Source organism: Myotis daubentonii, chromosome 4, assembly GCF_963259705.1.
Source record: "Myotis daubentonii chromosome 4, mMyoDau2.1, whole genome shotgun sequence".
Taxonomy (NCBI): Eukaryota; Metazoa; Chordata; class Mammalia; order Chiroptera; family Vespertilionidae; genus Myotis; species Myotis daubentonii.
In genome coordinates, this window is record NC_081843.1 from 38,763,411 (window position 1) to 38,791,052 (window position 27,642).

A 27,642-nucleotide genomic window follows, 5' to 3' on the forward strand; every position below is an offset into this window, starting at 1 on the left:
AACTCTATCTCCAGTGCATCTTCTTCCTAAATATTCTGAGTTCTGTGAACGTAAAGTTAGCAACTCTGATATATCTGAATGTTGAAAGATGGTGCTTGAAGTTGCTCTTCGATAGGAATTCTTGGTAGCCAGTTGTCAGTTTAGACAAAAAAGGGAATATGGGCCCTTCTAATATTAATATGCATAAGCATTTTAAAAAATCACTGTACACTTCTGGGAAATAAGTAGAGGTATTATTTATTTGTCATATTTACATACTTACAAAATTGATATAACCCAATACATCATCCTGCATAGTACCTTAAAAACCATATTCTGGGAGTAAAAATCTAAGTTTCTTAATAATTTACGCATAACTCAACATCTTCTAGAACAGCGGTTCTCAACCTGTGGGTCGCGACCATAGGAAAACACATATAGCATATCAGATATTTACATTACAATTCATAACAGTAGCAAAATTACAGTTATGAAATAGCAACAAAAATAATTTTATGGTTGGGGGTCACAACATGAGGAACTGTATTAAAGGGTTGCGGCATTAGGAAGGTTGAGAACCACTGTTCTAGAATATAGAAAGTTTGGCTTCACAGAACATAAATTCCTGTTAAGAATTTTTTCTAGCCAAGGAATAAAATAAATCCAACAACATATTAAAGTAATTTAGTTGACCCTGAGTATGTCACTAATTTGCATAATTTTTAATAGATGTACATAATACATGTTCATCTGTATTCTTATCTGCTTACTTTCTGCTACCATTTTGTATATATTCATTCATCTCAATTTCTTCATTACTCCTTAAGAGAAAGAGGACCAAAGAGTGGGGAAGTAATAATGATAAGAGATCAGAAGAGAAAACCACTAGTAATTGCCTAAAGCTTTCCAACTCCATAAGTCTGTGGCACAGTTCTAGGTCCAGGGTTGCTGGACAAACAGTAACAGGAAGATCTTGAATTGAATAATCTGAGTACCTCTGTCAACTGAGGTTGATGTTAAATTGCTCTTCCTGCATTTTTACCTGTTCTCTTTCACACTAATTAAAACAAAGACATGTATAAGCTTATAAAATTCAGTAAGTAGTTACTGGAGCACTTCAGGAAAAATAAATAAATCACAAACTCGACCAAAACAATAGCAGTAAAGGACTGTGTGGAAGACAAGTTTTCTTTCCTAAGAAGCTTGAGGGAGGAAAAAAGCCAACACCTCCCAGTCCAAATCTAAGAAATGCTAGTGTGGGAGTTGTAAGGAGATGAGCAGAAAGAGAAAAGAACAGAGGGAAGTTGGATGATGGGTAAAAGGACCATGGTCTTAAATCGATGGTGAGCACCAAAACACCAACACTAGCAGACTGCCTTGCTAATGCTACTGTGGTGTGAAAGAGATAATGAGTTACTTTTAGGATCTGTAAAATTTCCCAGTAATAGAAGGGAAGTAGCAAAAGTATTTTAATTAGGAATACTTTCCTTCATCCATAATCATAATTAGTCATCAGGCCATGCCATGATAAAATACTATTAGAAAAGGGATAAAGGACAAATACAAATGGTAGAGAAAGGCTTCTCTTATTCATGAAAGATGGAGAAAACAAAGAGGAAAAAAGTATTCTGTCCCTATTATGCCACAACTGGTTTCATCTCTTTTCTCTCATTACCTTGAATGACAACTTGAATTTCACTGAATACTTATTCATTCAGCCCCAGGTAAAAAACTGCAAAAATACAAAGCAAACCTTACGTGTAATGACAGTGCAGGACAAGAGCTTTAACACCCTTTATTAAGATTGTGCTAATTCTTTTATCTATAAAAACTGCATAGAAGAGTAAATAAATTACATTTATATAAGAAACTATCTCAAGTGTTATTTAAACTTGCACATATAGAGTTTAAAAGTGTAAGACAAACTATTTAATTTTGATTTATATAAAACACAAAAATGGTAAATATATTTGGGAGAAAAAGAAACTTTCACTAAGTACCAACATAATTGACTAAATAAACCAGATTGCATATAAAAGTTTCTTTGAAAAGTTCCATTAAAAGTAAAGGCAGAATGTAGCAAGTTGGAAAATTAGTGTTTAAGGCAAACTTAGTCAGAAGTAACCTTAATTAAATAAGAAGCATACAATCCCATTAACAACAAAGTAATTCCCTCCCAAAATTTCTCCATTACAATGGAAAAATATGAATGGAATCAGAAATAATGGCCGTTGTCAGAATTTACTAGGAAATAACTCAAATGCTTCTGATTTAAAAAATACTCGAGTCATTTGCCATTTAGTTGTCACAAAACAATCAAAACGTAAAATGTATTACCCTAATGATCAGAGTATAAATCTGTAAGATGCCAGAAGTTATTTAAAAAGAAAAATACAGAATTATTCACACTATGTGTGTACATGATAACCAAAGAGAAAATGATCCATTCTGTTGTTTTGGCCCATGTTAAAACTATGCAAACAAAATGTGCACCACCTCTCTACAGGTAGGTGTTTTAGAGTAAATTTTTGAGCAGACGCTCAGTATCAGACCTGAGATCATGTGCACACACAAAAAAACCTTCAAAGAATGACAGAGATTAATCTTGAATTAAAAGAAACAATGCTTTTAAAGAATATTCAACGAGTATGTCATTAACTATATTATGAAAGACCAAATAATCAAGTACATATCAAGTTACATTTCTTAACACATGAATTTGTACTCTAAATCTGGTATCAAATTGTCCTATAAAAATAGTTATATATTTGAGAACTATAGTACAGGTAATTAAATGATCATAAAAATGATCTGTTTCCTTTCATTTGCTGACATGACACCATGGCTTTTTAAAGGGAAAGAAAAACTGCAGCCTACAGGAAAATTACCAAAACTGCTGGATCACTGACGCTATCCAAGTTCAGAAAGTAAATGTCTTCTTCACCACCAAGCTCAAGGTGGGGATGTCTCAGGATCTAGGTAGGTCTCTCACACGGTCCTGGGGGGCAGGCGCTGTTTATACATGCCCGCTATTGCTTTGGCTGCACTGTAGATCATCTGTCGACGTGACATGCCAGTGAAAGCCAGGTGCCAATCAGTCCGGCTGACATTTGCTAAACTCTTTTCCAGGACTTCGCCCACTGTCACCAAAAGGCCTGACCACCTCAGGTTGTAGTCCTGGGGAGTTAGACTTTGAGCCTATAGAAAAATGAAATTTATATTATTTATAATACATTTAAAAAATCATTGGAAAGAGCTGTGACATTTCAAAGTCTCTCAGGTTGCTCTTAATACTGATGATAGACCCTGAGAAACAGCTAATGCTGCCAACTTTATGAAGTTCCAAAGCTATGAAAGAATCAACACGATATTGCACACAGCTAATTTGTTTAAAATATAATCAAGGTCTTAAGTCTAATGACTATATCTAACAGCTCAGTGTCAGAGGGCCTAAGCCAGCCGTGGGCAAACTACGGCCCGCGGGCTGGATCCGGCCTGTTTGAAATGAATAAAACTAAAAAAAAAAAAAAAAGACCGTACCCTTTTATGTAATGATGTTGACTTTGAATTTATATTAGTTCACACAAACACTCCATCCATGCTTTTGTTCCGGCCCTCCGGTCCAGTTTAAGAACCCATTGTGGCCCTCGAGTCAAAAAGTTTGCCCACCCCTGGCCTAAGCTCTACATTCATTGTCACTTCAGGTTCATAATAAAGTTAGTACTAAACAAAATTAGTACTAAAATAGAAATATTGTACCTCTTTACAGTTATGACATTCCGACCAGAAAGGAAATCGCATGCACATTAGGCTTTAATCCATTCAGAAAAGGATAGTTCGATTAATTTGTAGAGTACCCCCAGAAACTTTATTTTTATGTGAATAAGTTAATACCTATAAAATAATATGCAGTCCAGGATAGCATCATTACATCATTCAAACTCCAACAGTAAGGAAGCACAGAATTAAACTCTTAGGACAGATAAAAAAGGAACAGGGAGAGGTGAATAGCAGGAATAAAAGGAAGGCACATGCTTTGGTATCTTAGTTTTGAAGCTCATGACAAAAAAATAAACAATGACAACAGAAAAATGGCAAAGTAAAAAGCAAATGACACTCTTTCAGTATCACTCTTCAGAATTAACCACGTAACAGCTTGTTGCGTTTTGTTTTCTATTAATATATATGATGTTAAAGTATACATGTGTGCATATGTAAACATGGATCATACTAGATGAAGTTTATTTTTACTTGGCAATGTATCCTAAGTTTTGATATTAGTTTATACAATTTTGATGCTTTGTTCTTTGAGCATTATATCTGTTTTTTTCCCCAATATGTATTCCTAAAAATAAAATAAAAATTATCCTTCTGCAATGGTCAGACATTGAGCACAGGGGTCAGCAAACTTTTTCTGAAAAGGGCCAGATAGTAAGCAGTCTAAGCTTTGTGGGCGGGATGGTTTCCACTGTAACTAGTCAATTCTACTGAAGTACAATAGCAGCCATAAACAACATGTAAATGGGCAGGAGTGTGTTCCAATAACATTTTACAAAAACAGGCAGGCATGCCAGATTTGGCTGCAGGCTACTTTTTTTGCTGACCCCTGAGGCACCCTTATATTTATCATTACAGAGCTTTCTGTCACAATAGTGAATAAAATGGTCATGGGTGAAGAGGTTTCCAAGACTCCCCTGACGAGTGCTATAATTAGATTGAAATAATATAAATGCAAAGGTTGATAGAATTATGAAAGCTCAGTGTTTAAGCAGGTATATGTAAATAAGTTGTGTCCCTCTACCTGGATGCTTTATGGGAACAGATATTATGTCTGCTAGAGAACACTTTCCTTACCTAGTATTATAAAACCAAACCCTGTTGATAAAGTCCTAACAGAGACTACAGTTAGAAGCATAAGAGTTGATGGAATTACCATGCAAGTTTGTAGTTGAATTAGTGTATTTGAATGGGCTTTACATGAAATCACTGTGTTTCCTTTACCTGACTACGTTGGGGATGGACACTGTATTTCACTGGGGAATGTTTCGTCTACCTAGTATTGTAAAACAGAGGCATGTACATCTGCCCTTCAAGCAGTTAATTAGACATGCTATATGGGAATCAGTACAACTGCCTCAGCCCACACAGTGTAGGCTAGAAGCTGGAGTGATGGTAGGGGCAAAAACCAGTGAGTGCCTCCCAGCAATGACTACTGGGACTTTGGATCAGAGAATTTCCAATTGCTGGGCATTTGCTACCTTGTTATTAGACATTCTTAATTGAAGCTACACTTATGACTGAAGGACTTACACTGATGCTGCTGAAGAAATGCCCTAACGGGATGGCAGTGACCGGAACAATGAGCGTTCATAGTTCTATTCCCCTACAATACTATGGAAGTGGTTTACACAGGATCATGCTGCCGTGGGAATGCGAGGAGGAGATGCAAGTAGGGAGTCTCTTTGCCTGTGGCACCAATTCTTCTGGAGACACCCGAGGAGCTGCTGGAACCAACTGCTGCATGGACAGTGCCCTCTGAACAGCTCTCAGGTGAAAGACTCCTTGGTTTACAAATGGCAGTTCCAAGGTGAATGGACAACATCCCATTTGGAAGGCCACAACCCTGACTTAAAGTGAAAACAAATCAGCAGGGTGGGCTGAAGTGCATGCTGTTTTCCTAATAGTGAAGGAAAAATTGAACAGTGGTAAAATCTCCTATGTTTCAGTTTTTACTGATTTACAGGCAGTGGCCTGGCCCTATGGTGAGGCAGGAGGGCAATGGGAACCTAGCCTGTTAAAAGGATGCCCATATGGGCTGAGGGAAATACACTTGCTAGACTCGGATTGCTGCCTGCTCTATGGATCAGCACAGTGGCCAAACCTAATGTCCTTCCCAAAAGTAGAAAAGTTTGGGTATAAATAGAGAGAAGGAAAAATAGTTGCTATGAGTAAGAGAATGAATAAATGGTTTATGTAATGAGGGAAATCGAATATTACATTAACAACTCAAAAGGCTCAATGCAAGCGATGATACTGTCTCTTAGCTTCATTATACATGCATGCCTTGTTTTATTTCACTTCACTTCCTGCTTTACAGATATTGTTTGTTTTTTACAAATTTAAGGTCTGTGGCAATCCTGCATCAAGCAAGTCTATCAGCACCATTTTTCCAACAGGCTCAGATAATGGTGAGCACTTTTAAATTAAGGTATGTGCACTGTTTTTTATAGACATACTGATATTATTGCACTTATTAGACTACAGTATTGTGTAAACATTACTTTTATATGCACCAGAAAACATTGTGGTGGTCTGAAACCTAACCTGCACTATCTATGAGGCATGCTTGTACCAGGTGCCTGCAAGGGTGAAGCCCTCTATTGCTGGCATCGCCTTTGCTTTGGGAACCTGAACAGATCAAATAGAAACCTGCAAACCTGAGTGGCCCCACCCTGGGAGACGTTTTCATATATGAAAGACTAGAAGTTAATAACTGAATGGGAGCTTAATGTGCCTGTATCTTTTATGACTGTTTCACTATAAGGGATCTGTGTTTCAAGACCACAGTGGTAGACTCTAATAAGAAATACATAGTTAGTCTTCATCCCAATTTTTGGCAGAGCTCCCAAACTCTTGTAATTTCCTAAGTGTTAAGAGCTATAAAGATGTATTAGGTTAATGAGATGACTTTGGAAAGCTTCATTGAGGTGATTAAGGCTGAATCATATGAAACTGCCAATATTTGACTTTTTTAGACACCAATTCCATATGGTTCAACCTAATTACTAAATCGACCATTTTGTCCAGTTTTTCTAATTTATTGGTATAACAATATGCATAATATTTGCTTACAATCTTGTAATCACCTTCATATTAGAGTTTAACATCTAAAAAAATGCGTTCTTGTACTTCTGAAAATAAATTATGGTATAAATAAAAGGTTCAATAACTTCAAAATTCCAAGCATCAATTCTTAGTCCCCATCTAAGCTGTAAACCTATTAAGAGAGCCACAAGTTGCTTCCAGGGATTCTATGCACACATCTGCCCAATTTATATGTGAGTACATACATGTATTTTCTTGGGAGAGAATCCAATAAAGTTTTGAGATGACAATGTGCATGAGTACAAATGTGATTTAAAAAAGTCAACAAAGATTCCAATGTAAATAAGCACTTATATTCCATTTTGTTCAAGAAAAAAATAACAGAAATATAGAAAGAATCAAAATCATTACACATATATGCCTCATAGTGAATAGGTAAAGACATATGCCTTACACTAAGGTTCCTATTTACCACCAAAGAGGAAGATCAAGACAAAGGTATTAGGGAAAATAAAGGAAAGGTGAACATAAAACCAGAAGAGGTAAATCTCTTTTCATCTTAGGGTGAGGAAAATAGTGATTAACTATATTACCTTTTTAAAGATAGTTGGAAAACAAAAGTAAGGAGGTACTAAAACATAGAAGGAAAAAAAGCTAGGAGGCTATTTCCAACAAAAAATCTGCCCACATTTTTATTTTGAAACAATATTGAAAGCTTCCCTGGAGCATAATGAAAATGGAAAAAACTAACCTGTTGTACGAATTCCAAAGGCACTGGTGTAGCTTGTGTAAATGTTTCTAGGTGAATGCCATGGACAGGATCTTCCACTATCAAACAGCCAATATCAAACCATCTGCAACAGAATATGAGTTTCAAGTTATGTGCTAAATAAAAGGTATATGTAATATCATTTTGATAAAATATTAACAGATTTCAAAAAGGAAATGTTTTTCTAATCAATTTTCAAAAAAACAACCCATAAAAATATATCATGGAAAGTTCTTGTGTATTCACTGTGGTGCTAGTGAATACACGTTAGAAGAACTCCAAGGTCGTCTTTGTTCTCTAAAATACTATCATGCTCCTAAACATGTCCACCCAGATATCCCTTTCAACTCAATAAATCTAAAACTGCAACACCTATCATACCCACCAAACCGCTTCCATTTCTTTCACTATTAGCGCTGTTGGCTGTGGAAACTTTCAGTTCTCCTCCCCCTCTTCTTCCTACTAATCTTTCAACTTCACCTCACTCCCTGCCCCAGGGAGAAAGAAAAACGGCAATCTCTACTGATCAAGTTCAAATAGTTTGTCATACATAATATTTTTGTCACTTGAAAAAATATGGAAAATTTTTTCTATATAGCCAACTGGAAAACGTATTAGTAAATTGAAAAATAAGCTCAGAGGGAATAACAAATCCTTCCCTCATTCCTGATAAATCCTTCACAATGAAAACTTTTTCCATTAAAAGATACTTGTAAGTTGACTTAAGTGAAATCAACTGTACCACCACCAGCATTTTAATTAACCAGAATCAAAACCATGAGATACTCTATCATCACTAATCATCCAGAAAATGCAAACCCAAACCATATGTAATATCATCTCACACCTGTTGAAATGGCTATTATCAAAAAGGTGGAACACTTACAAACTGTTGGTAGGAATGTAAATTGGTACAGCCACTTTGGAAAACAGTATGTAGGTGTCCCAAAAAATGAAAAGTAGTATCATATGATGCAGCAATCTACTTCAGAGTATTTATAAAACACTAAAAGATATACGTTCCCCTATGTTCACTGCAACATTATCTAAAAGAGCCCAGGTATGGAAGCAATGTAAGTGTCCACAGAAGGATGAATGGATAAAGAAAATGTGTACACAGACACTGGAATATAATTCAGCCATAAAAAAGGACATCTTGCCATTTATGACAAGGCACATGGACATTGAGAGCACTATCTAAGGGAACTAAGAGAAAGACAAATATTGTATAATTTGACATATATGGAATCTAAAAACAAATTTAAAACACAGAACACGACATATAACGAGCAGATTGGTGCTTGCCAGGGCTGGGTGAAGGGGATCAAAAGGTACAAACTTCAAGTTATAAAATAAGTCATGGGAATATAATGTACAACGTGATGACTACAATGAATAATACTGTATTGTATATTTGAAAGCTACTAAGAAAGATCTTAACACATTTTGTACCGCTTAGGAGTTTTCTCATGTTTCGCACGCCATCTGTTAAGGATCGCTCACAAGTGTTCTCGTGTTTCACGCGCCATCTGTTATGGATCTTAGATGTCAACACACTGTCTTGTCCACTGTGGGGCGCGGTTACAGTGTTTTGGCCAGGTTCAAGCCTCGGGCTAATGAAAGGACAGGGTCCTCTCATTGCCACATGCAAGTCCCAGCTGGAGGGCAGGGCCCTCCCAGCACAATCATAGCCAACGGCTGTGGTTGTAAGCTTGAACCTATGGTCCGAACACATGGCCCCACGTGCCTTTGTACACCCAAAAGGTCGTCAGGTGATATGAAGCAGCATGAACCTACGTGTATTCCAGCAAGTAGAAAGAAAAAATTTCCTACGATAGCCTGAAGAGTTGGTGCTGCCCATGGAAAAAGGAGGGAATCTAGATACTTATGTAAATTTTGTTTGGTCCCTCTTCATAGAGGAAAATGTTCTACGCAGTACCATACGTTAAAAAAGTACTAGGAACATTAATTGTTTAATTGTTTGTTTTTGTAAGTAAAAATATTATAATTATTGAAAAACAACACCTAAAGTGCATTATGATCTGTAGTTATGATTTAAATAACGTGCGGTTTGCCCAAAAACATGCGGTCCCTGGCGTATGTCTTAGAGATTTCGATGCGGTACGCAATGTGTTAAGAGTTCTCATTACAAGAAAAAAAAAAAAGCCTCTTACTTGTCAGGAAGCAATTCTGCAATAAAGTTTTCTACTGACACAGCAATCTGTTTCTCATGGATCACTCCAGTTCGACGCAAGGTATCTATCCGTTCCTGGGCACCCTGAATAACAGGGTAGATTAGAAACCATTTCAAATTATTCATTACTAAATATACTAATTTATGATTATACAAGCAATACATGCATACATTTATACACACACACATCTACTCATTCACACAATGCAGAAGACAAAAGGTGAAAAAGTACAATCATGTTCCTCTCAGTATTCGGTTTGGAGTATGCCTTCCAAATTATTCCAATTTGCGTTATTGTTTTGGTTGCTACTGTAAAATGAATTATTTATATATTCTATGTTCTAAATGGTTATTACTAATATAAGAAAACTGTGTTTTTTAATGTTAACCTGGCAAGGAGCCCTCCTACTGAATAAAAATTTTTTATCCATCCCAGATATTTAGTTGATTCTCACAAATTTTCTAAGTAGGCAATCATATCAATAGTAAATGTTTATTCTTCTGATTCTCTTTATAACTTTAAGGTGACAGTTTTAAGTTTTATTCAGGAATATTATCACCATTAATGAAACAAAATTGAGGGGCTACAAACACTATGCAGATAAATCAAGATCATGAATTAAATAATCTTTTTACAGAAAACTAAAAACTGGACTAATGAAAACAAGGTTGCTGTTTACTATTTTTATCTGAATCACTTCATAAACAGTGATCATGAGTAATGTGTTCAAAAAGCAAGATAAGTTATTTCTAAATAAAATTAGCCATAGTTAAATACCTATTTTTATTTTAGACAGCAGAGCTTAATAGTGAATGAGATTAAGGGATCAATTCCTATTCAAGTGAAAACTGAGAAAGCTAAGATACTTCTAGAGACAACTGAAATTTATTTTGGAGATAACTGAAATAAAGAACAGAAAAATGAAAACTAGATGAGAATGAGTAAAGATATTAACTTATAAAGATGAAGGATGAAAAGATACTTACATTAAATCAAGACTGTGTATTTTTGCTTACTCTTAACTCTTATATCTCTAGTATATAGCACAGTGTCTAACCTAATAGGCCTGTAGTAAGAACTCAACTACATGAAAAACTGAACAAAAGAAAGAGCTTCTGAGGGCCTGTATCCCTAATGTTCAGAATCTAAGTAATTTTTTGGGGGAAAATGTAATGAATAAGATAAACTTAGTTCTTTATACTGGATATCATAAATTTACCTAATTCACTCCTCCCAAGAGGCAGTTATGGCTGAATTTTAATTATAAAGTTGAAATAAATGTTAATTCAGTAAAAACTATTAATGGATTAGGGGTATGTTTAGAGACTCACCCCTAACTCTTTGAAGGTGATATCTCAGCTATACACTATAACAAAATATTCCTAGATTTTATACTTCCAGGGAACAGAAACTGTTCATTTCTTAGTATCCTACAGCACTGGACTCTATACTTCGTAAGGGTCATAAAATATTTCACTGAAATTAATTAGCACCTACTAGAGATATAGAAATGAGCTAGGTAGACAAGTCTAATTCTTTTTTTGTTTGTTTACGGAATCCAGAAGAGAAAATGAAGAGGGGGTTATATTCACCTCTCTTATCCTCTGACCACATTAATTAAATGTGGCATCTTTTGGAGTCACAATTATAGAAATTTTAATATCATTCCCTACCAATATCCTGAGAATGGGATTTTACCTTTATTTTCTAAAAGTACAGGGGATCAAAAATTAGGTGGTCTAGAGGCCACATTGAATTATCTCAGTACTAAAGTAAGATACCCAAAGACCCTAGAGCTTACCCTATACTCTAAGGACTTATACTAAGAGTTATGAATTTAGTGCTGTTAACTATGAGAGTTTAATGTTAATGAATAAAATATATACATTACGGTGTATTTAAACATAGCAGACATAAAACAAAGTTATTTATTAATTGGTTGGCAAAAATGCTGTAGAGGCTCCTAACCCTGAAGAAATACATACTCATAAGTGTAAAGTATTATTAATAGTGATAGTAATAAAAAGCTTATGGGATTTGAGGGTTATTATCTCTTTAGTAATTGATTTGAATGTTAACACTGGGTTAAAAATATCTCTTTTAGGACTCATTTTCTTTTTGTGCTCTCTGCATGTTTACTCCAATTAAAAACCCACCTTAGGTTTCTTTAAAAGTCCACTATATCTTCATAACACTACAGAGTTGTCCAATTAAAACCAAGCTGATCATTTCATTATGTAAAAACCACTTAACTCCACACAGACCACAGGATTATTACCAGAATTATGAAGAGATTACTGCCAGTTTCTATACCCAGAAGGTCTTCCTTCTATTACTCACTTTTAACCCAGCTGCATAGCCCACTGGTTGTGGGGCAATATTGGACTGAACAGCTTCCCCCGTAACCACAGCTAAGCCAAAGACCTCCTGGAAGGCATCTCGGACAGCAGCAACTTTTACTTCTTTATTTGAGGTCACCACAACATCCAGTTCACCTCCAGATTCTACAAACAGCAGAAAATTTCAACTCCAAATTAAAATAATCAAATTCTCACAATTACTACCATAAGTTGACATTTCATTTGCATAATTATTACTAAGCTCACAGAACAATGCAAGATAGGCATTTTATTCCAACAAGAGCTTAGCCCAGAACTACCAAATTTTCCTTAGTTTTAAAAATGAGAACTAATGCATTATCTAAGGGAATCTATTTGCAAACAGAAGATGGCACATACCTTCTAATGGTGCTGATTATCATATCTGCCACAAATACAGCACCACACTGTTCTGTATTCTATGAACTACTGTTCCAGAACATATTAGTAGTTCTCCCTGATGACAGCGTGATATAGTTAAACAGCTAGGGAGGTGCTGCACACCATATTTCTTTCTTGGAAATTTATAAGGTACATTAGCATAAAGATTCTGAGAAATCCAACGATTAAAAATCATGACTATAACCCAGTCCTTCCATGCTTAATCCGTTCATGGAACACTTTTTTAGCATCTAATAATAGCTCCTGTTCCATAGATATCTATTTGAGAAATGATGTTAAGGTACATTAGCATAAAGATTCTGAGAAATCCAACAATTAAAAATCATGACTATAACCCAGTCCTTCCATGCTTAATCCGTTCATGGAACACTTTTTTAGCATCTAATAATAGCTCCTGTTCCATAGATATCTATTTGAGAAATGATGTTAGGGCCATTATGAAAACAGATTTTCTATTATATTGCTCTACTAATTTAGCCAAGTTTCATTTTCTGATTAAATTTTAGACACATTTATTGCATTTTAAAGGCTGTAAATCAAAATGGTTTTTCTACTGTTAATTACTAGAGACATATCTATCATACACAAAATTCTAACACCACATGGATGCCACAGTTGCCAATCCTTCAGCAATCATAGGAATATCTGACTTGTGAAATATAAGTCACATATTTGGGACACTATTTATAGAAAATGACTATTACTGATGTAACCTGTCAAAGACTTGCACAGAAGTTCTGCACTAAAAAAGGATTACCATGAAATATGCTTTTTATCTAGAAAATAGTTTAAAATATGGGAGATGAAGTTTTATTATACATCCCCATCACTGAAAAAAAACATATACCACAAATAAATGGATATTTATAAATTATACATCTATTACTGACCTAATACAAATAATGCAAGTATATATTAAAAAAAATGAAATGCCAACTTTTATAAAACCTGAAATTTAAAAAGGCTAAAAGCAATATGAATTTAAAAATTTTAATATTGCAATTATTTTAAAAACCTGTGTACTATTTAGAGGAATTTAATCAAATGTGCCTACTTTTAAGATCTTGAGCTAACATTTCGTGATACACTGAATTCAAAGGCCTGGTTCTCAGCACAGCATACTTTGCTACTTGGCATTAGGCTATCTCTGATAAGAGAGATTTCTCAAGAAAGCCATCTGTATTGTAAAATATTTTGCCCCAGAAACAATGCTATGGTTTTCCTAATAAATATCTTCTGGAACAGTTGAAAATATTTTCTAAGTATCTGAGTTTTTTATTATGGATCTCCCCCCCCCCTTTTTTTAATCAGACATTACTAAGACCTAAAAGCAATAGCTCACATAGGAGAGAAGAGGAAACATACTTTTTTCTTGTTTTTTTTCTTCCATATGAGACTTCTCTTGACTCTAGCTGAGTACTACTCCACTAAGCTTTCACTTAGCGTGGCCTTTCATAGCAAAGGGAGAACTAATTAAAAGAATGTAGAAAGTTAAACTGTGTTAAAATATATTAGAGCATTTCTAATAGCTCTTGTGCCTTTATGATGCATTTAAAATTTTTAAATCAAATGATTTCAAGAATATCTGAGTAAAAATATTGTTTCACTTTGTTTTATTAGATAAGAATGGTCTTGCTTTTGCTGTCAAGACAGTGTCTGCTTTTCCACACTCAGTATTACTTTTTAAAGCTGATTAAGATTATATGTTACGTTATCTAATAATATAAACTTCACTTTGTATCTCTTCCTCCATCCTTGGGTTTTTTTTTTACTTTTTCTTGATGTCATGCAGACTACTGGCTTGAGAAATGGTCTTGGATTATAGTCCTAACTATCATTTTCTAGCGTCATTATTTTGTGGAAGTCACTGAACTTGTTTTATAGAAAAGTACCTATCACCTCACAGGGCTTGCTCTAAGAATACATAAAATAATGGCTTTCACAGTCTAATACAGTACCCATTAAAAGAGCAAGAGCTCCAAAAATACTTTTTCTCATTCAAAATAGGAGCTTATGGAGATTATCATATGTTCATTGTCAAACTTGATTATTATGAATACGTAAAATCAATATGCATGATGGGGCCTGATTTCTAAGTACTTTAGCAGGTATAAACTCCAAAAATAATTAAGCTGATTTTAATTCCTGATTCAAGAGAAGCAAAGTGGTTAGTTGTTAAAAATTGAATATGGGTTTAATCTAGTTCCACCAAGCTGTATGACCAAGGATAACTTAAATCTCTCTGAACCCAGGTTCCTCATCTAAAACTTGAGGAAAATCATACCTACATTGTAGAGCTCTTGGTACAATCAGTGCCTGGCAGAGCAAGCATTTAACAAATGGTACTTAGCATTGTTAGATCTTGTCCTTTGACATTTACTACATAGTAAGCTACCAACTTAGTCAAAACTCATTAAAACTATTGACTTTTTGCCCTAACCAGTTTGGCTCAGTGGATAGAGTGTCGGCCTGGGGACTGAAGGGTCCCAGGTTCGATTCCAGTCAGGGGCGTGTGCCTTGGTTGCGGGCACATCCCCAGTGGGGGGTGTGCAGGAGGCAGCTGATCGATGTTTCTAACTCTCTATCCCTCTCCCTTCCTCTCTGTAGAAAATCAATAAAATATATTTCAAAATAAAAAACAACTATTGACTTTTTATTGCCATTAAAAACCTATATTCAGACACCTGGTACACAGCTTTGGCTTGTAAATTACCTTAAACAGAATTACTAATAACTGGTCACTGATATTGCTAAACAATTATATTTTTTCACATACTGGATATGTACATTAAAAATTAAAGGGCAGACTGCATGTCTATGTCAACTGTCTGGAGGATTCTTGGTAATGAAGATTCAAAAATGGATAAAACAGCTTACACAACAAGTAATTACAGTAATCTACAGTATTATTAATAGATTAACTTCCTCTAAAAATATTATTACTGAGTTAAACATAAATATACTTATTTAAAATAGGTAACTGAAGAAATGTCAAAATCAAATATAAACAAAGCATCACTTCAATTAATAGTGAATAAAGTAAAAGTCATATAAAGCAAGTGATTAGCCACATTTACACCTAAATTCAGTAAGTATGCATACTAGTAATTCATACTGTTTTTACTCCTCCAAAGTTTATTCTGAGGAGTTTTCAAAATGCATTTAATGGTGATTAAGAAAAGATGAATTAAAAATACCAAGACTAAGATTTGACAATCAATATAAGACTATTAAGAGGATTTCTACCAATTTTAAGACCTGTGGATTTCCAATTAATGGCTAACATTAGCACATACTTTTAAAATACATGGCAGTTGCTAGTCTATCTTTAGTACATACTGATATATGGAGCCATGCCAGGGTCCAGCGTTGTAATCATGCTTTCTACAGAATGTTTTGTTTTATCAAGCACAGATTTCACCATAGGATTCCCAGCTACACCCTACATAAAACAAATTAACATATAAATACCCATTCTAAGCAAAGAAAACAATGATCACCCGATAATGAAATAAATTATTTTTTAGGTTTCCAAAGCATCACAGAACTCTACTTTTACAAAATATAAGAAACACAAGGTTATAACAATGTTAAATTGCTATTAAATTTCAAAATGCTTACTCTCAATTTCTCTTCTTATCTATCACAAACCCACAACAAACTGCAGACCACATTTTTAGTAGCACTGGCCTGGGACGTATGTATATTGTATCTACGTATGTGTGCATGCATATATATTTACTTAATTTCTATGTATATGTTATTTCACTTATTTGTCTAAAAGACTAGGCAAAACTTGTCCATCAAGGTCCCAAATAAAGATTGTAATCAGATGTCTCCATAGACCCATACTTTGTTCCCTAATAAAAAAATAAAAACAGTGAAAACATTCTTCTTATCTATTCCCCAAAGCAGCTACCTGTTACCTTAATATAAAATATTCTGCTATGTTTTACCAGAGTTTCTTCTTTGTCCTAATTCCTGTTTCTTGTTTTGTTCATACCCAAATTCTCACTTTTAAGCCAGGCCTCTGGATTGTGTGTTTTTTTTCCAATTAGAATTAACATTCAATATTACATTAGTTTCAGATCTACAGCATAGTGAACAGATCTTTATATAACTTACAAAGTGATCCCTCAATAGGCCTTGCACCCATCTGATTCTTAAAACCACATATTAGAAATAAGGACCAGGTCTGAGTACCTCCTTCCTGTGCTACACTTCTCCCGTGGTAAAAGATTCTTGAGAGAGCAATGACTCAAGATGGCATCTGGCTAACAACCATGATTCCACCTCTTCCAACCTACCATTAAACTAAGGTGATTCAGAAAAAACAATGAGTTCGTTAACACTGACATTTAAGACTGTCAACCAACCTTATGCTGAACATCAGAAGTTATTCATAAAACCTGGAGAGCAAAACTGGGTATTCAACTGATAACTGACATAATGATATGCTTTTCACTAGAAAAGTGATAGTCCTTATATAAAGAAAGCCTTTAAAAAGCAGAGAGAGATATGAAAAAATAACAGCTTAGAAAAATGCCATCTTCATGAAACATGAAAAATGCGGTAAGTCAGTCAACCACATACTAATACCTAAAAATGTTTAATATACAACTAAACTACAGCCAAGCCACCAGCAGAATATTGGTGGGAGATTGTGGGGGGTACTCATGGAGTGATTCCAAATTTCACCAAGAAAAATAAATGGAAAAAATAGTAAAGAAAATTTTTAAAGAACAGAGAAATCAGCAAACTTATACAACCAAATACTGATGTATCTTTATGAATGCAGAGACCCGAAACTGACCTCGCTTACTCATCAACGAACACTCTGCAGTCCTCCACTTCAGCACAGAGTAGGTTTTCAATGAATATTAATAGTTACAAAAACTAAAATAGTGTAGAACTATTGCAAGGACAGGCAGAGCAGTGGAATAGAATGCAGAGCCCAGTAACTGAGATAAAGGTGACATATCAAATCTCTGAGATATTATGTTGGAATAGTCAATTAAGTGGTTGAAAGAAAATTAAAATGGACTTCTACCTCATATAATAAAGTAGGTATAGCTACGTTAAATTGGCAAGTATAAAAAAATAATTAAGAAACCAAAGAAAAACATTTATCATATATTAATATTGGAAAAAGTCATTTTTATCATGAAAAAAATTGAAAAGAAAGAAGGCTGATAGAAATGAGTCCTGAAAATTTAGAAACTTTTGTGACAAAAAGCATATTCTTACTACAATATCAGATCTTATGAATTCATTAAGAAAGTCATCCCAATTCAAAACTGAGCAAAGAACATAGAGATTTCACAAAAGAAAACTAAATTGTAAATAAATCTGAAAAAAAAGTTCAAATTCAGTAACAAAGAAATGCAAATTAAAACAAGGTATTTTTTTGCCTTTCAAATTAGAAAATATTGTACTTCAACATAATCATTGCTAGCAAAGTGAAAAATGCTTTAACAGTCTATTCTGGAATAACCTTCTTGGACAACAATATGTATCAGTAATATTTTTTTAATTTTGTTTTATTGCTTAAAATATTACAAAGAGTGGTACATATGTCTCCTTTTTTCCCCCCTTGACCTTCCCCCGGCCTCCCCTACCCCCCAGTGTCTTGTGTCCATTGGTTATGCTTATATGCATGTATACAAGTCCTTTGGTTGATCTCTTACCCCTGTATCAGCAATTTTTAAAGTGTTCACTTGCACATACATTGGGAATTAATCCTGATGAAACAGATGAACACAAAGATCTGCATATAAGAGCACTCATCATAGTTTTATTGATAAGAATTACAATTAGAAAATGCCAAAGCACATTACCAAAATAAAATACGGGAAATAAATGCAATGGCATGTAGGGCAAAGCAGCCAGAAAGAAAAAACTTCTGAAGTTATGCTATGGCTAGGAAGATATTCCTGACATACCGTAGGTAAAGACAAACAAAAGACATCTCCACATGCACTACCCCAATTTGATTTTTATTTAAAGAGATTAACATCCACATAGATATGCACAAACAAAGACTGAAACTATAGAAAACTGGTAAAGAGAATAAAAATCATTTTTTCCCTTATACCATTTTATATTTTCAAAATTCTCTCTAATGAATGCCTATTAGTTTCATAAAAGTTAAGCATGGTTTTTAAAGTAAATAAGCTCACCTTGATAAAACCCCAGAGTCCACTCGCAGATGCTTCATCCTGATCTCTAACAATTCTAGGATCTTCTTGTTCCTCTGGAAAAGTAATGGCTGAGGTGGTTTCAATTCCCGGGGCCAGAGGTGTCAAACTGGCTTGCTGAGTAATGGGGGCTGGCAAAATACCTAGTTAATGGCAAAAATGTTTAATATATGTAATTTATTCCATAAACGATTTCCTATAAAAAGAAGATACAATATATGAGATGAGCAATTTAAAACAGCTTAAATAATGTATCTGTATACCCAGGCATTTCAAGATTGAGTTATGAACTCCAAGAATCACCTAAAACTATTTTATAAAATACAAATGAAACAAAATTCCAAAAAATAAATTTCTTTTTTTCATAGGCTTACACCAATTGTCCTGAAAATGTACAAATAAAATAACAAGCAAAAAGTACTTCATGCTCTGGGCAGTGTTGCTCAGTGGTTAGAGTGCGACCCCGCGCACAGAAGGATCACAGTTTGGATTCCTGGTCAAAGGCACATACCTGGGTTTCAGGTTCACTCACCACTCTTGGTTAGGGGCATGTGGGAGGGCAACCAGCTAATGTGTCTCTCTCACATCCATGTTTCTCTCACTCTCTCCCCCTCCCTCCCTTCCATTCTCTAGGAAAAGCAATGGAAAAAATATCCTCGGGTGAGGATTAACAAGAAAAAAAAATTACTTCACATTTACTCTATTTAGCACTTGGATGTGGTCAGCTATAGTTCTAATCTGTTTAGTGCATAATAATCACTGGTGTAAGCACCCAAGCCCATCACATAAAAGCATATAACAATTAGTACACATACTCTCTAGACCAATGATGGCGAACCTTTTGAGCTCAGCGTGTCAGCATTTTGAAAAACCCTAACTTAACTCTGGTGCCGTGTCACATATAGAAATTTTTTGATATTTGCAACCATAGCAAAACAAAGATTTATATTTTTGATATTTATTTTATATATTTAAATGCCATTTAACAAAGAAAAATCAACCAAAAAAATGAGTTCGCGTGTCACCTCTGACACACGTGTCATAGGTTCTCCATCACTGCTCTATACCCTATTTAAACTCAAAAAGAAAATTCACATACACATAAACATGGGTATAATACTTTTACTCTACAAAAAAATTTATTTGTAAAGGTTGATATGCAAAGTTGGATAATAAAAATTACAGCAAAGTTGTTTCCTTTCCTAAAATAAGAAATGATAGGCAGAAAATAACAAGGATGAAGTTTTAATATTGGTTTCTAACAACCATTCCAGAGAGGCCAATAGAAGGTATAGCTGACCTAGAAAAGGAAATGACCTGATACCACCAATTTATAGCACACAGAAGTTTTTATTTGGTTTTAAATTTTTACCAGGCTAAATAAAACTGCTCCCTGGACTATTCAGTCCTGATAATTTTTTAAGTAAAGTTTTTAAAAATTCTCAAATTTAATCTTGATGTTTCTCAATAAGTGCACAAAATATTAGGGCAAAATTTTGGAATTTTGTCTGACAGTCCATATACTAATCATGTACTACTAAGTTTTACAACATATAAAAATCATATACTAAGTTACATCAGCTTTATTTTAATAATTTAAATAGCAAAAACATGAGAATAGGAAACTCTGAAAATCCAAGAAATGAGTTTAAAACATTAATGCAGAGAAACTGGAACCCCTATACATGGCTGGTAAGAGAGTTGCTTTGGAAAACAGTCCGGTGGTTTTTAAAGTCAGCAATTCCATGCCTACGTACATATCCTAGATAAATGAAAATATGTCCACACAAAAACTTGTACACAAATGTTCATGGAAGAGGTATTCATAATAGCCAAAAAGTAGAAACAACCACCAATGAATTAAATAAACAAGATATGGTATATCCATTCAATGGCATATTACCCAGCCATAAAAAGGAATGAAGTATTGACATATGCTACATGGATGAACCTTGAAAATATGCCACGTGAAAAAGCCAGTTACAAAAGGCTGCATATAGTAAGATTCCATTTACATAAAATGTCCAAAATAGGCAAATTCAGAGACAGAAAGTAGATCAGTGGTTGCCTAGGGCTGTGAGGATTTGGGAGGAAGTAGGGAGTGACTGCAAATAGTTATGCAGTTTCTTTTTGGAGTGATTAAAGGGTTCTAAAATTGTGGTCACGGTTGCATAATTCTGTAAATACATTAACTAATGAATTACACCTTTTAATGTGAGAATTATATGGTATGCAAATTATATCTTATTATTTGAAAAACAAAACATTAGCTATAACCACTTATTTCAAAGTATGAGTAAGAGAGGATTACCCGTTACTGGAGGTGCAGAAAATGATGGCATCAGGGGTGTCTGGGGAGCTCTTCCTGCATGTCCCCTTGTAATGTCATACGCTGATCCGACAGAAAATCCTGATGTGGGAGGACCCGAAGGGGGCGCAGATGGAAGAGTACTTGGGGCAGAAGTTGAAGTTGGGAAGGGGGATAAAGGAGGATTACTAAAGGCTGCAGCAGCTGGTGGAGACACAGGAGGTGGCACGGCAGTAACAAGTGGTGGAGCAGAAGGAACTGGTGAAGGAGGCACAAAAGGCAATGACGCTGAAGGCCTCACAGGAGGAAGGGATGGCTGAGGGGTAGAGGATGCGTGTGGTGGCAGGGACTGCACAGAAGATACATTTGGAGAAGAAAAAGAACTGGTTGCAGCTAGGAAAAGGGGAAGAGAAAAAAAAAGGACAAAATTGGAAACACTTTCACTTAGTTTTCATGACTTTCTTCTTGCAAAATGTTTAAATATAACAGACCACATCCCATGATTTTAAAAATGTATAATTTAAAATATACAACAAATATGACTTCCAACTCCCAAAAACACTTCAAATAAGTTTTAATATATGCATTTTTTAAATTGACACAGAAAAGAGAAGTCTCTTCACTATCCTTAAAACACCATATGCGGGGACCCTTATCCCCCTCCCTATGTGGGAGTCCATTCTGTGGGACTCTTGCCCTCTCCCCACGTGGGAGTCTGTACTTGTTCTTGAATAAAACTCCATCTTTGCTATACCAAAAAAAACCCAAAAAACAAACAAAAAAACATTATATGCTAGACAACTCCATGTACCTAAAGGAACGGGGGTGGAACACATCGCGGCAGAAGCAGCCGTAGCAGCAGCAGAAGCAGCAGCAGCAGCAGCCAGTCCTGCTGCAGAATTTGGTGGAGGAGTTCCAGGAGGTGTTGTCTCTATTCCACTCTCTTCCATCATTTTTCTTTAATTATGATATACTGTGAAATTATAAAAATGTAATAAGTATTACACAGTAGTCAACGCATATTTTTAAAGCTTGTATAGTTAGAGAATAATTTTAAAGAATAATCTTTCGGATGGGTGTTTCAGGCTTCTTAGGATATATTCCTAGAAGTGGGATCACTGGGTCAAACAGCAATTCCATTTTTAATTTTTTGAGGAAATTCCACACTGTTTTCCCCTAGTTGTACCAGTCTGCATTCCTACCAACAGTGTACTAGGGTTCCCTGTTCTCCACATCCTTGCCAGCACGTGTTGTTTGTTGATTTATCTGTAATACTTTCAACAACAAAGATGATAAAAAATAATAAAGAAATGTACCAAAAACAAAATAATCATTAAGAGACAGATGTCGCCGAACCGGTTTGGCTCAGTGGATAGAGCGTCGGCCTGCGGACTGAGGGGTCCCGGGTTCGGTTCCGGTCAAGGGCATGTACCTTGGTTTTGGGCACATCCCCGGTGGGGGTTGTGCAGGAGGCAGCTGATGGATCTCTCTCATCGATGTTTCTAACTCTCTATCCCTCTCCCTTCTTCTCTGTAAAAAAATCAATAAAATATATTTAAAAAAAAAAAGAGAGAGAGAGACAGATGTCTTTATGTTTACAATGCCACTTATTTCCAGATGAAGGGTCTGTCAAAATTCCTAAAAAAAACCAGTCTGGAAGAATGTTAAATAGGCAATCTGTGACATACTTATTACTGGGAAATAATTTTATGTTAACTATATAATTAATCATTATGATTTTATGTTAACTATAATTACTCATCCAATAATTTCAAACAGTAAATTACTAATTTACTTTCTGTCACACGCATGCATTTTATTTATTTTAAATATTTTTTTTTTATTGATTTCAGAGAGGGAGAGGGAAACGGAGAGAGAAACATCAATGATGGGAGAGAATCACTGATCAGCTGCCTCCTGCACACCCCCACATTGGGGATAGAGCTGGCAACCCAGGCATGTGCCGACATCGAACCCGGGACCCTTCAGTCTGCAGGCCGACACTCTATCCACTGAGTCAAATCAGCTAGGGCGATGCATTTTAGATTTATATCTGGGTTCCAGTCACTATTACATTTAAAATAAAAATCAGTATTTTTGAAACACTTCTTCTCTCCCAATAAAGCATTGTATGTGGGCTACTCCCGTTAACACTGAAAAATAATAATAAAATATGCTCAATTCTCGGTTTTCCTCACATTAATGGCTAAATGATATGTCAGAGTTTTAGAAAAGTTAACTATAGCAAAAATGCCACTAGATACCAGAATCCTAACAGACGATAATGATGACAAAATATGGAAAAATTCCTTTATAAATTACAAAATTTCAAGCCTGTCTCCAGCATAAATTCAAAACTTCTAAATACACCAAATTTGTTTTTTATGTTTTTCCTCATTTATCCTTCAGTGAAGGTTGACTACTTGCGAAGCATTGTAGTGGTGCCTCTGGAAAAACAATGGATGCACAAACAGGATACTTACAGTCCAGGAGATAATCAAAGGGTAATACCCATGTACAAAGAATTGTAGCCTGAGGTATGTGCTCTGGGTGTGAGACAGTTTTGTATGACAGGAATGATTTTGACCTGAAGGTCAGGAAAGGGTCCCCCAAGGTTCTGAAGAATGTGCAGAATTTAATTAAGACAAAAAAAGTGAATGTATAGGAAGTATAAAGGCCCTGACAAGGTAGAGGAAACAAGACACATTAAGAAATCCCATGTGGCACAAAACAGAAAAGAATGAGGACTGGAGACATAGGCTCAGGCCTATTATAAGGCTCAGGCCGTGTTGAGCCTTATAAGCCAGGTTAAGGAATTGGGTTGTTTTTCTTAATATTTTAAAGAATTAATTAGTAAGTGTTTCATTTTTTAAAAAATGTTTTTTTTTTAAATTGATTTTTAGAGGGAGAGGGATAGATAGAAACATTGATGAGAGAGGAACATCCATCGACCAGCTGTGTCCTGCATGCTCCCTACTGGGGATTGAGCCCGCAATCCCGGCATGTGTCCTGACTGGGAATCAAACTGTGATCTCCTCGCTGAGCCACACCATCTGGGCAGGAATTTTTTTAAGGACAAAAAATCATTATAGGGCACTTAAGCTGGATGTGACATTGTTGTCTTTTGTTTTAACATTTTGAAGAAATTTTAAATTCACAAGAAGATGCAAAAATAGAACAGAGCTCATGAGTACCCTTAACCCAGCTCCTCCCAATAATGGCCTCCTATAATAAAAGGCTAATATGCAAATCAACCAAATGGTGGAATGACCAAACGCTATGACACACACTGACCACCAGGGGGCAGAAGCTTAACACAGGAGCTTCCCCCTGGTAATCAGTGAGCTCCTACAAGAGGAGTGCCACTCAGCTAGAAGCCCTGATCTGGGCTCACAACTAGCAAGCACAGTGGCAGTGGCAGGAGCCTCTCCCACCTCCGTGGCAGCACTAAGGATGTCCAACATCCCCCAAGGGATGCTCGACTGCTAGAGGGCACAGGCCGGGCTGAGAGACCCCTGCCCCGAGTGCACGAATTTCATGCACTGGACCTCTAGTCTTATATAATCTAGTACAATGATAAAACCTAGGAAATTAGCGTTGGTACAATACTAGTAAATCAAACCATAGACCTTATTTGGATTTCACCTGTTTTTATATTTGTGCGCCTGTGTGAGTATAGTTAGATGAAGTTGCATCATAACCACCATCACAATCAGGATACAGAACTATTCTGTCACCCCCAGGAAACCCCTTGGTCACATCCTGTCACCAACCATTAAGTCCTGGCAAAAAACTTTCTCTAATGTTTTCTCATTTTGTAAATGTTACATCAATAGAATCGCACACAGCATATAACCTTTTGAGACTGGCTTTTTTTTCACTCAACATAATGCCCTTGAAACCCATCAAGTTGCTGGGTGTATCAATAGTTAGTTCTTTTTTTACTGCTGAATAGTGCTCCTTTTTATAGATGTACTAGTTTTATCCATTTTATCTCCTGAAAAACATTTAGACTGATTCCAGAGTTTGACAATTCATATTTGTGCTGAGAAGATTCTTTTGATGACAGTATGCAAACTGGGCCACAGGACAGTCAGAGTAAATGCAGAGAGACCATTAAGGATACAGAAGTAGTTCAAGTAGGAAGTAATAACACCCTAGATACCTAGGGAGATGATGGGGAAGAAGGTGCTTCTGACACTTTTGGCTGTCAGAACTAGAAAGGTACTACTGGAATCTAGTAGATAAAGGCTGGGGTACTGCTAAAAATCCTACCACACACAGGGCAGCCCCCGCAAGAAAAAATTACTTGGCCCCAAGTAGTAATGCCAAGGTTGAAAAACTTTGGCCTCGCCCTAACCCAGCCATGGGCAACCCGTTTGAAATGAATAAAACTAAAAAAAAAAAACAGACCGTACCCTTTTATGTAATGATGTTTACTTTGAATTTATATTAGTTCACACAAACATTCCATCCATGCTTTTGTTCCGGCCCTCCGGTCCAGTTTAAGAACCCATTGTGGCCCTTGAGTCAAAAAGTTTGCCCACCCCTGCCCTAACCGGTTTGGCTCAGTGGATAGAGCATCGGCCTGCGGACTGAAAGGTCCCAGGTTCGATTCCGGCCAAGAGCATGTACCGTGGTTGCGGGCACATCCCCAGTAGGGGGTGTGCAGGAGGCAGCTGATCGATGTTCTTCTCTGTCCAAACAGCCAGTGTGTTCCAAGGTAGAAACAGGCAACAGTATTAAAATCTGCAGGATCAAAGAGGATGGCATCTAAAACTTCAATGGATTTGTTAAACTGGAGATGATGTAGTGAGAGCTATTTCCATGGAAGGAATGGGGTAGAAGTCTGTCTGGATTGGACTGAGGAGTGGGAGGCAAATATGCATGATCTCTTCCAAAAGCTATCTCTTCTTCATCTTCCCATTTTTCTATTAGTCATTCATGTCCTACTACAGACACTACCAAATCCTTACAATGGCTAGTGGTAGTCAGACATAAAGATGACCCTCATCCCCAACATTAACAAATGTGTTGGCAAAAGAACTTGCCCAATGAATACAATCCGTAGTATAGAATAATTAGGCCATTTATTTCAGCCTTTAAAAAGCTTTACTCTTTGAGAATCGGCTTAATGACAATATTGGGCAAATTTTGTATACATAAATGTAAGACCTTCTACTACTCAAGAAAAGCTATCGTGGTAAAATAACAGTGAGGCCCTAACCAGTTTGGCTCAGTGGAGAGAGCGTCAGCCTGCAGACTCAAGGGTCCCAAGTTCGATTCTGGTCAAGGGCATGTACCTTGGTTGTGGGCACATCCCCAGTAGGGAGTGTGCAGGAGGCAGCTGATCGATGTTTCTTTCTCATCGATGTTTCTAACTCTCCATCCCTCTCCCTTCCTCACTGTAAAAAATCAATAAAATATATATATTTTAAAATAACAGTGAAGTGTCAGAGTGGTTAAAGGTTTTAGTGCTCAAGCCTGGGCACAAAAAGGAATATTTATGTATCAACGTTAAAGTGGATGGCTACTTATAAGGATACAAAAAAAAAAAAAATCAATGGAATAATGGAGCTTTGATAACCGTAAAAGCAATTACTGTTGATGTATTACAGGTGCAAAAGCTGGTCTCAATGAGTGAGCGCCTGAGCAGGGTGTGGGTTTTCCGTCTTTGCACTCTCAGCTCTGATCCCCAAATAAACTTCCATCAATGTTCACTGAATTCAACAGTGGCTGACATTAGGAAGCCTGGAATGCCCAAATGTGCCATTTCACAGAAATGTACATGGTGTCTCTGAAGACTACTTTGAATGACAAAAACTCTCTTGGATATAAACTCTGCCAATTTGGGATACAGGCTCCCCTGCAACGTTGCCTGCAGGAGGTCCCGGGAACTAACAAAGAGCAGAATACAAAAGCCCCCTGGAGCGGCGCGAGGCGCTGACCCGGGAACCTACGGGAAAATAAGCTACTTCCTTCCCACTGCCGGTCCGGTGTGTTGACCCAGCCAAGGCGGGAGCGGCCGAAATCCTGCTAATCGGAGGCAGCGGCCTCCCCACAGGCTCTGCCACGTCTCCAGGCCCCGCAGGGCTGGGCTAAGGTCAGCGGGCGCCCGCCGGTGTCTCCCCGGCGCCCGAGCGCAGGAAGGCGGAGCCCAAAGGCCAGGGGCGCCGGCCTCGGCGAGGGCGAAGCGCCGGAACGAGACCCCCGAGACGCACCCACGGCAGCACCGCAGCTCGCCCGGCGAAGCGCACCGGCGCCCGGACTGCACCCGGCGGGCTCCACAGCCCGCGCCGGGGAGGAAAGGCCGCGGGGCTCCGGGAAGACCCCAGCCTCCCGGGGGCCGCCAGTCCGCCCACCTCGCAGGGACAACAACGCCCGCCGGCGCCCTCCCCCGGGGCTGCCGCCGCCCGCATGCACCCGCGTTGCTCCCAGGCTGACGCTCACCTGGGGGCCCGAGGAGTGTCTGCGTGGCAGCCGGAAAGTGGGGGACAGGGAGCTCAGGCAGTTAGACTACGGCTCGGAGAAGACCAGGAGGAGGCACAGAGGAGTCGCGCCGCGCGTCCCCCGCCTCCAAGATGGCCAC

At 36.9% G+C, this 27,642-nt stretch overlaps 1 protein-coding gene and 1 long non-coding RNA gene across 2 annotated transcripts in view; one reads left to right on the forward strand and one right to left on the reverse strand.

Annotated features, from left to right (window-relative positions):
- LOC132233301 (uncharacterized) overlaps positions 1 to 6,422 on the forward strand; it is a 30,967-nt gene extending 24,545 nt beyond the window's left edge. Inside the window, exon 3 of the long non-coding RNA XR_009452580.1 lies at positions 6,104 to 6,422. This is a non-coding gene — a long non-coding RNA (uncharacterized LOC132233301). The remainder of the gene's footprint in view (positions 1 to 6,103) is intronic.
- On the reverse strand, positions 221 to 27,642 carry PRRC1 (proline rich coiled-coil 1). Its single transcript, XM_059693725.1, has 9 exons — positions 27,504 to 27,642; positions 21,865 to 22,026; positions 21,057 to 21,446; positions 18,728 to 18,888; positions 15,888 to 15,990; positions 12,109 to 12,272; positions 9,748 to 9,851; positions 7,556 to 7,658; positions 221 to 3,177 (listed from the first exon to the last, which is right to left on the reverse strand). The coding sequence occupies exons 2-9, from the start codon at positions 22,004 to 22,006 to the stop codon at positions 2,968 to 2,970; spliced, it is 1,377 nt and encodes a 458-aa protein (XP_059549708.1). The 5' UTR covers positions 22,007 to 22,026; positions 27,504 to 27,642; the 3' UTR covers positions 221 to 2,967.

What these genes read in the sequence shown, in the direction of transcription:
- PRRC1 (XM_059693725.1), bottom strand. Translation starts at nt 22,006, where the DNA reads ATGATGGAAGAGAGTGGAATAGAGACAACACCTCCTGGAACTCCTCCA. An exon ending in TTCTGCACCTCCAGTAACGG is followed by an intron (nt 18,889 to 21,056) that starts GTAATCCTCTCT and finishes GCCATTAACTAG; the next exon opens with GTATTTTGCCAGCCCCCATT. An exon ending in CTTTGGAATTCGTACAACAG is followed by an intron (nt 3,178 to 7,555) that starts GTTAGTTTTTTC and finishes ATTTTTCTATAG; the next exon opens with GCTCAAAGTCTAACTCCCCA.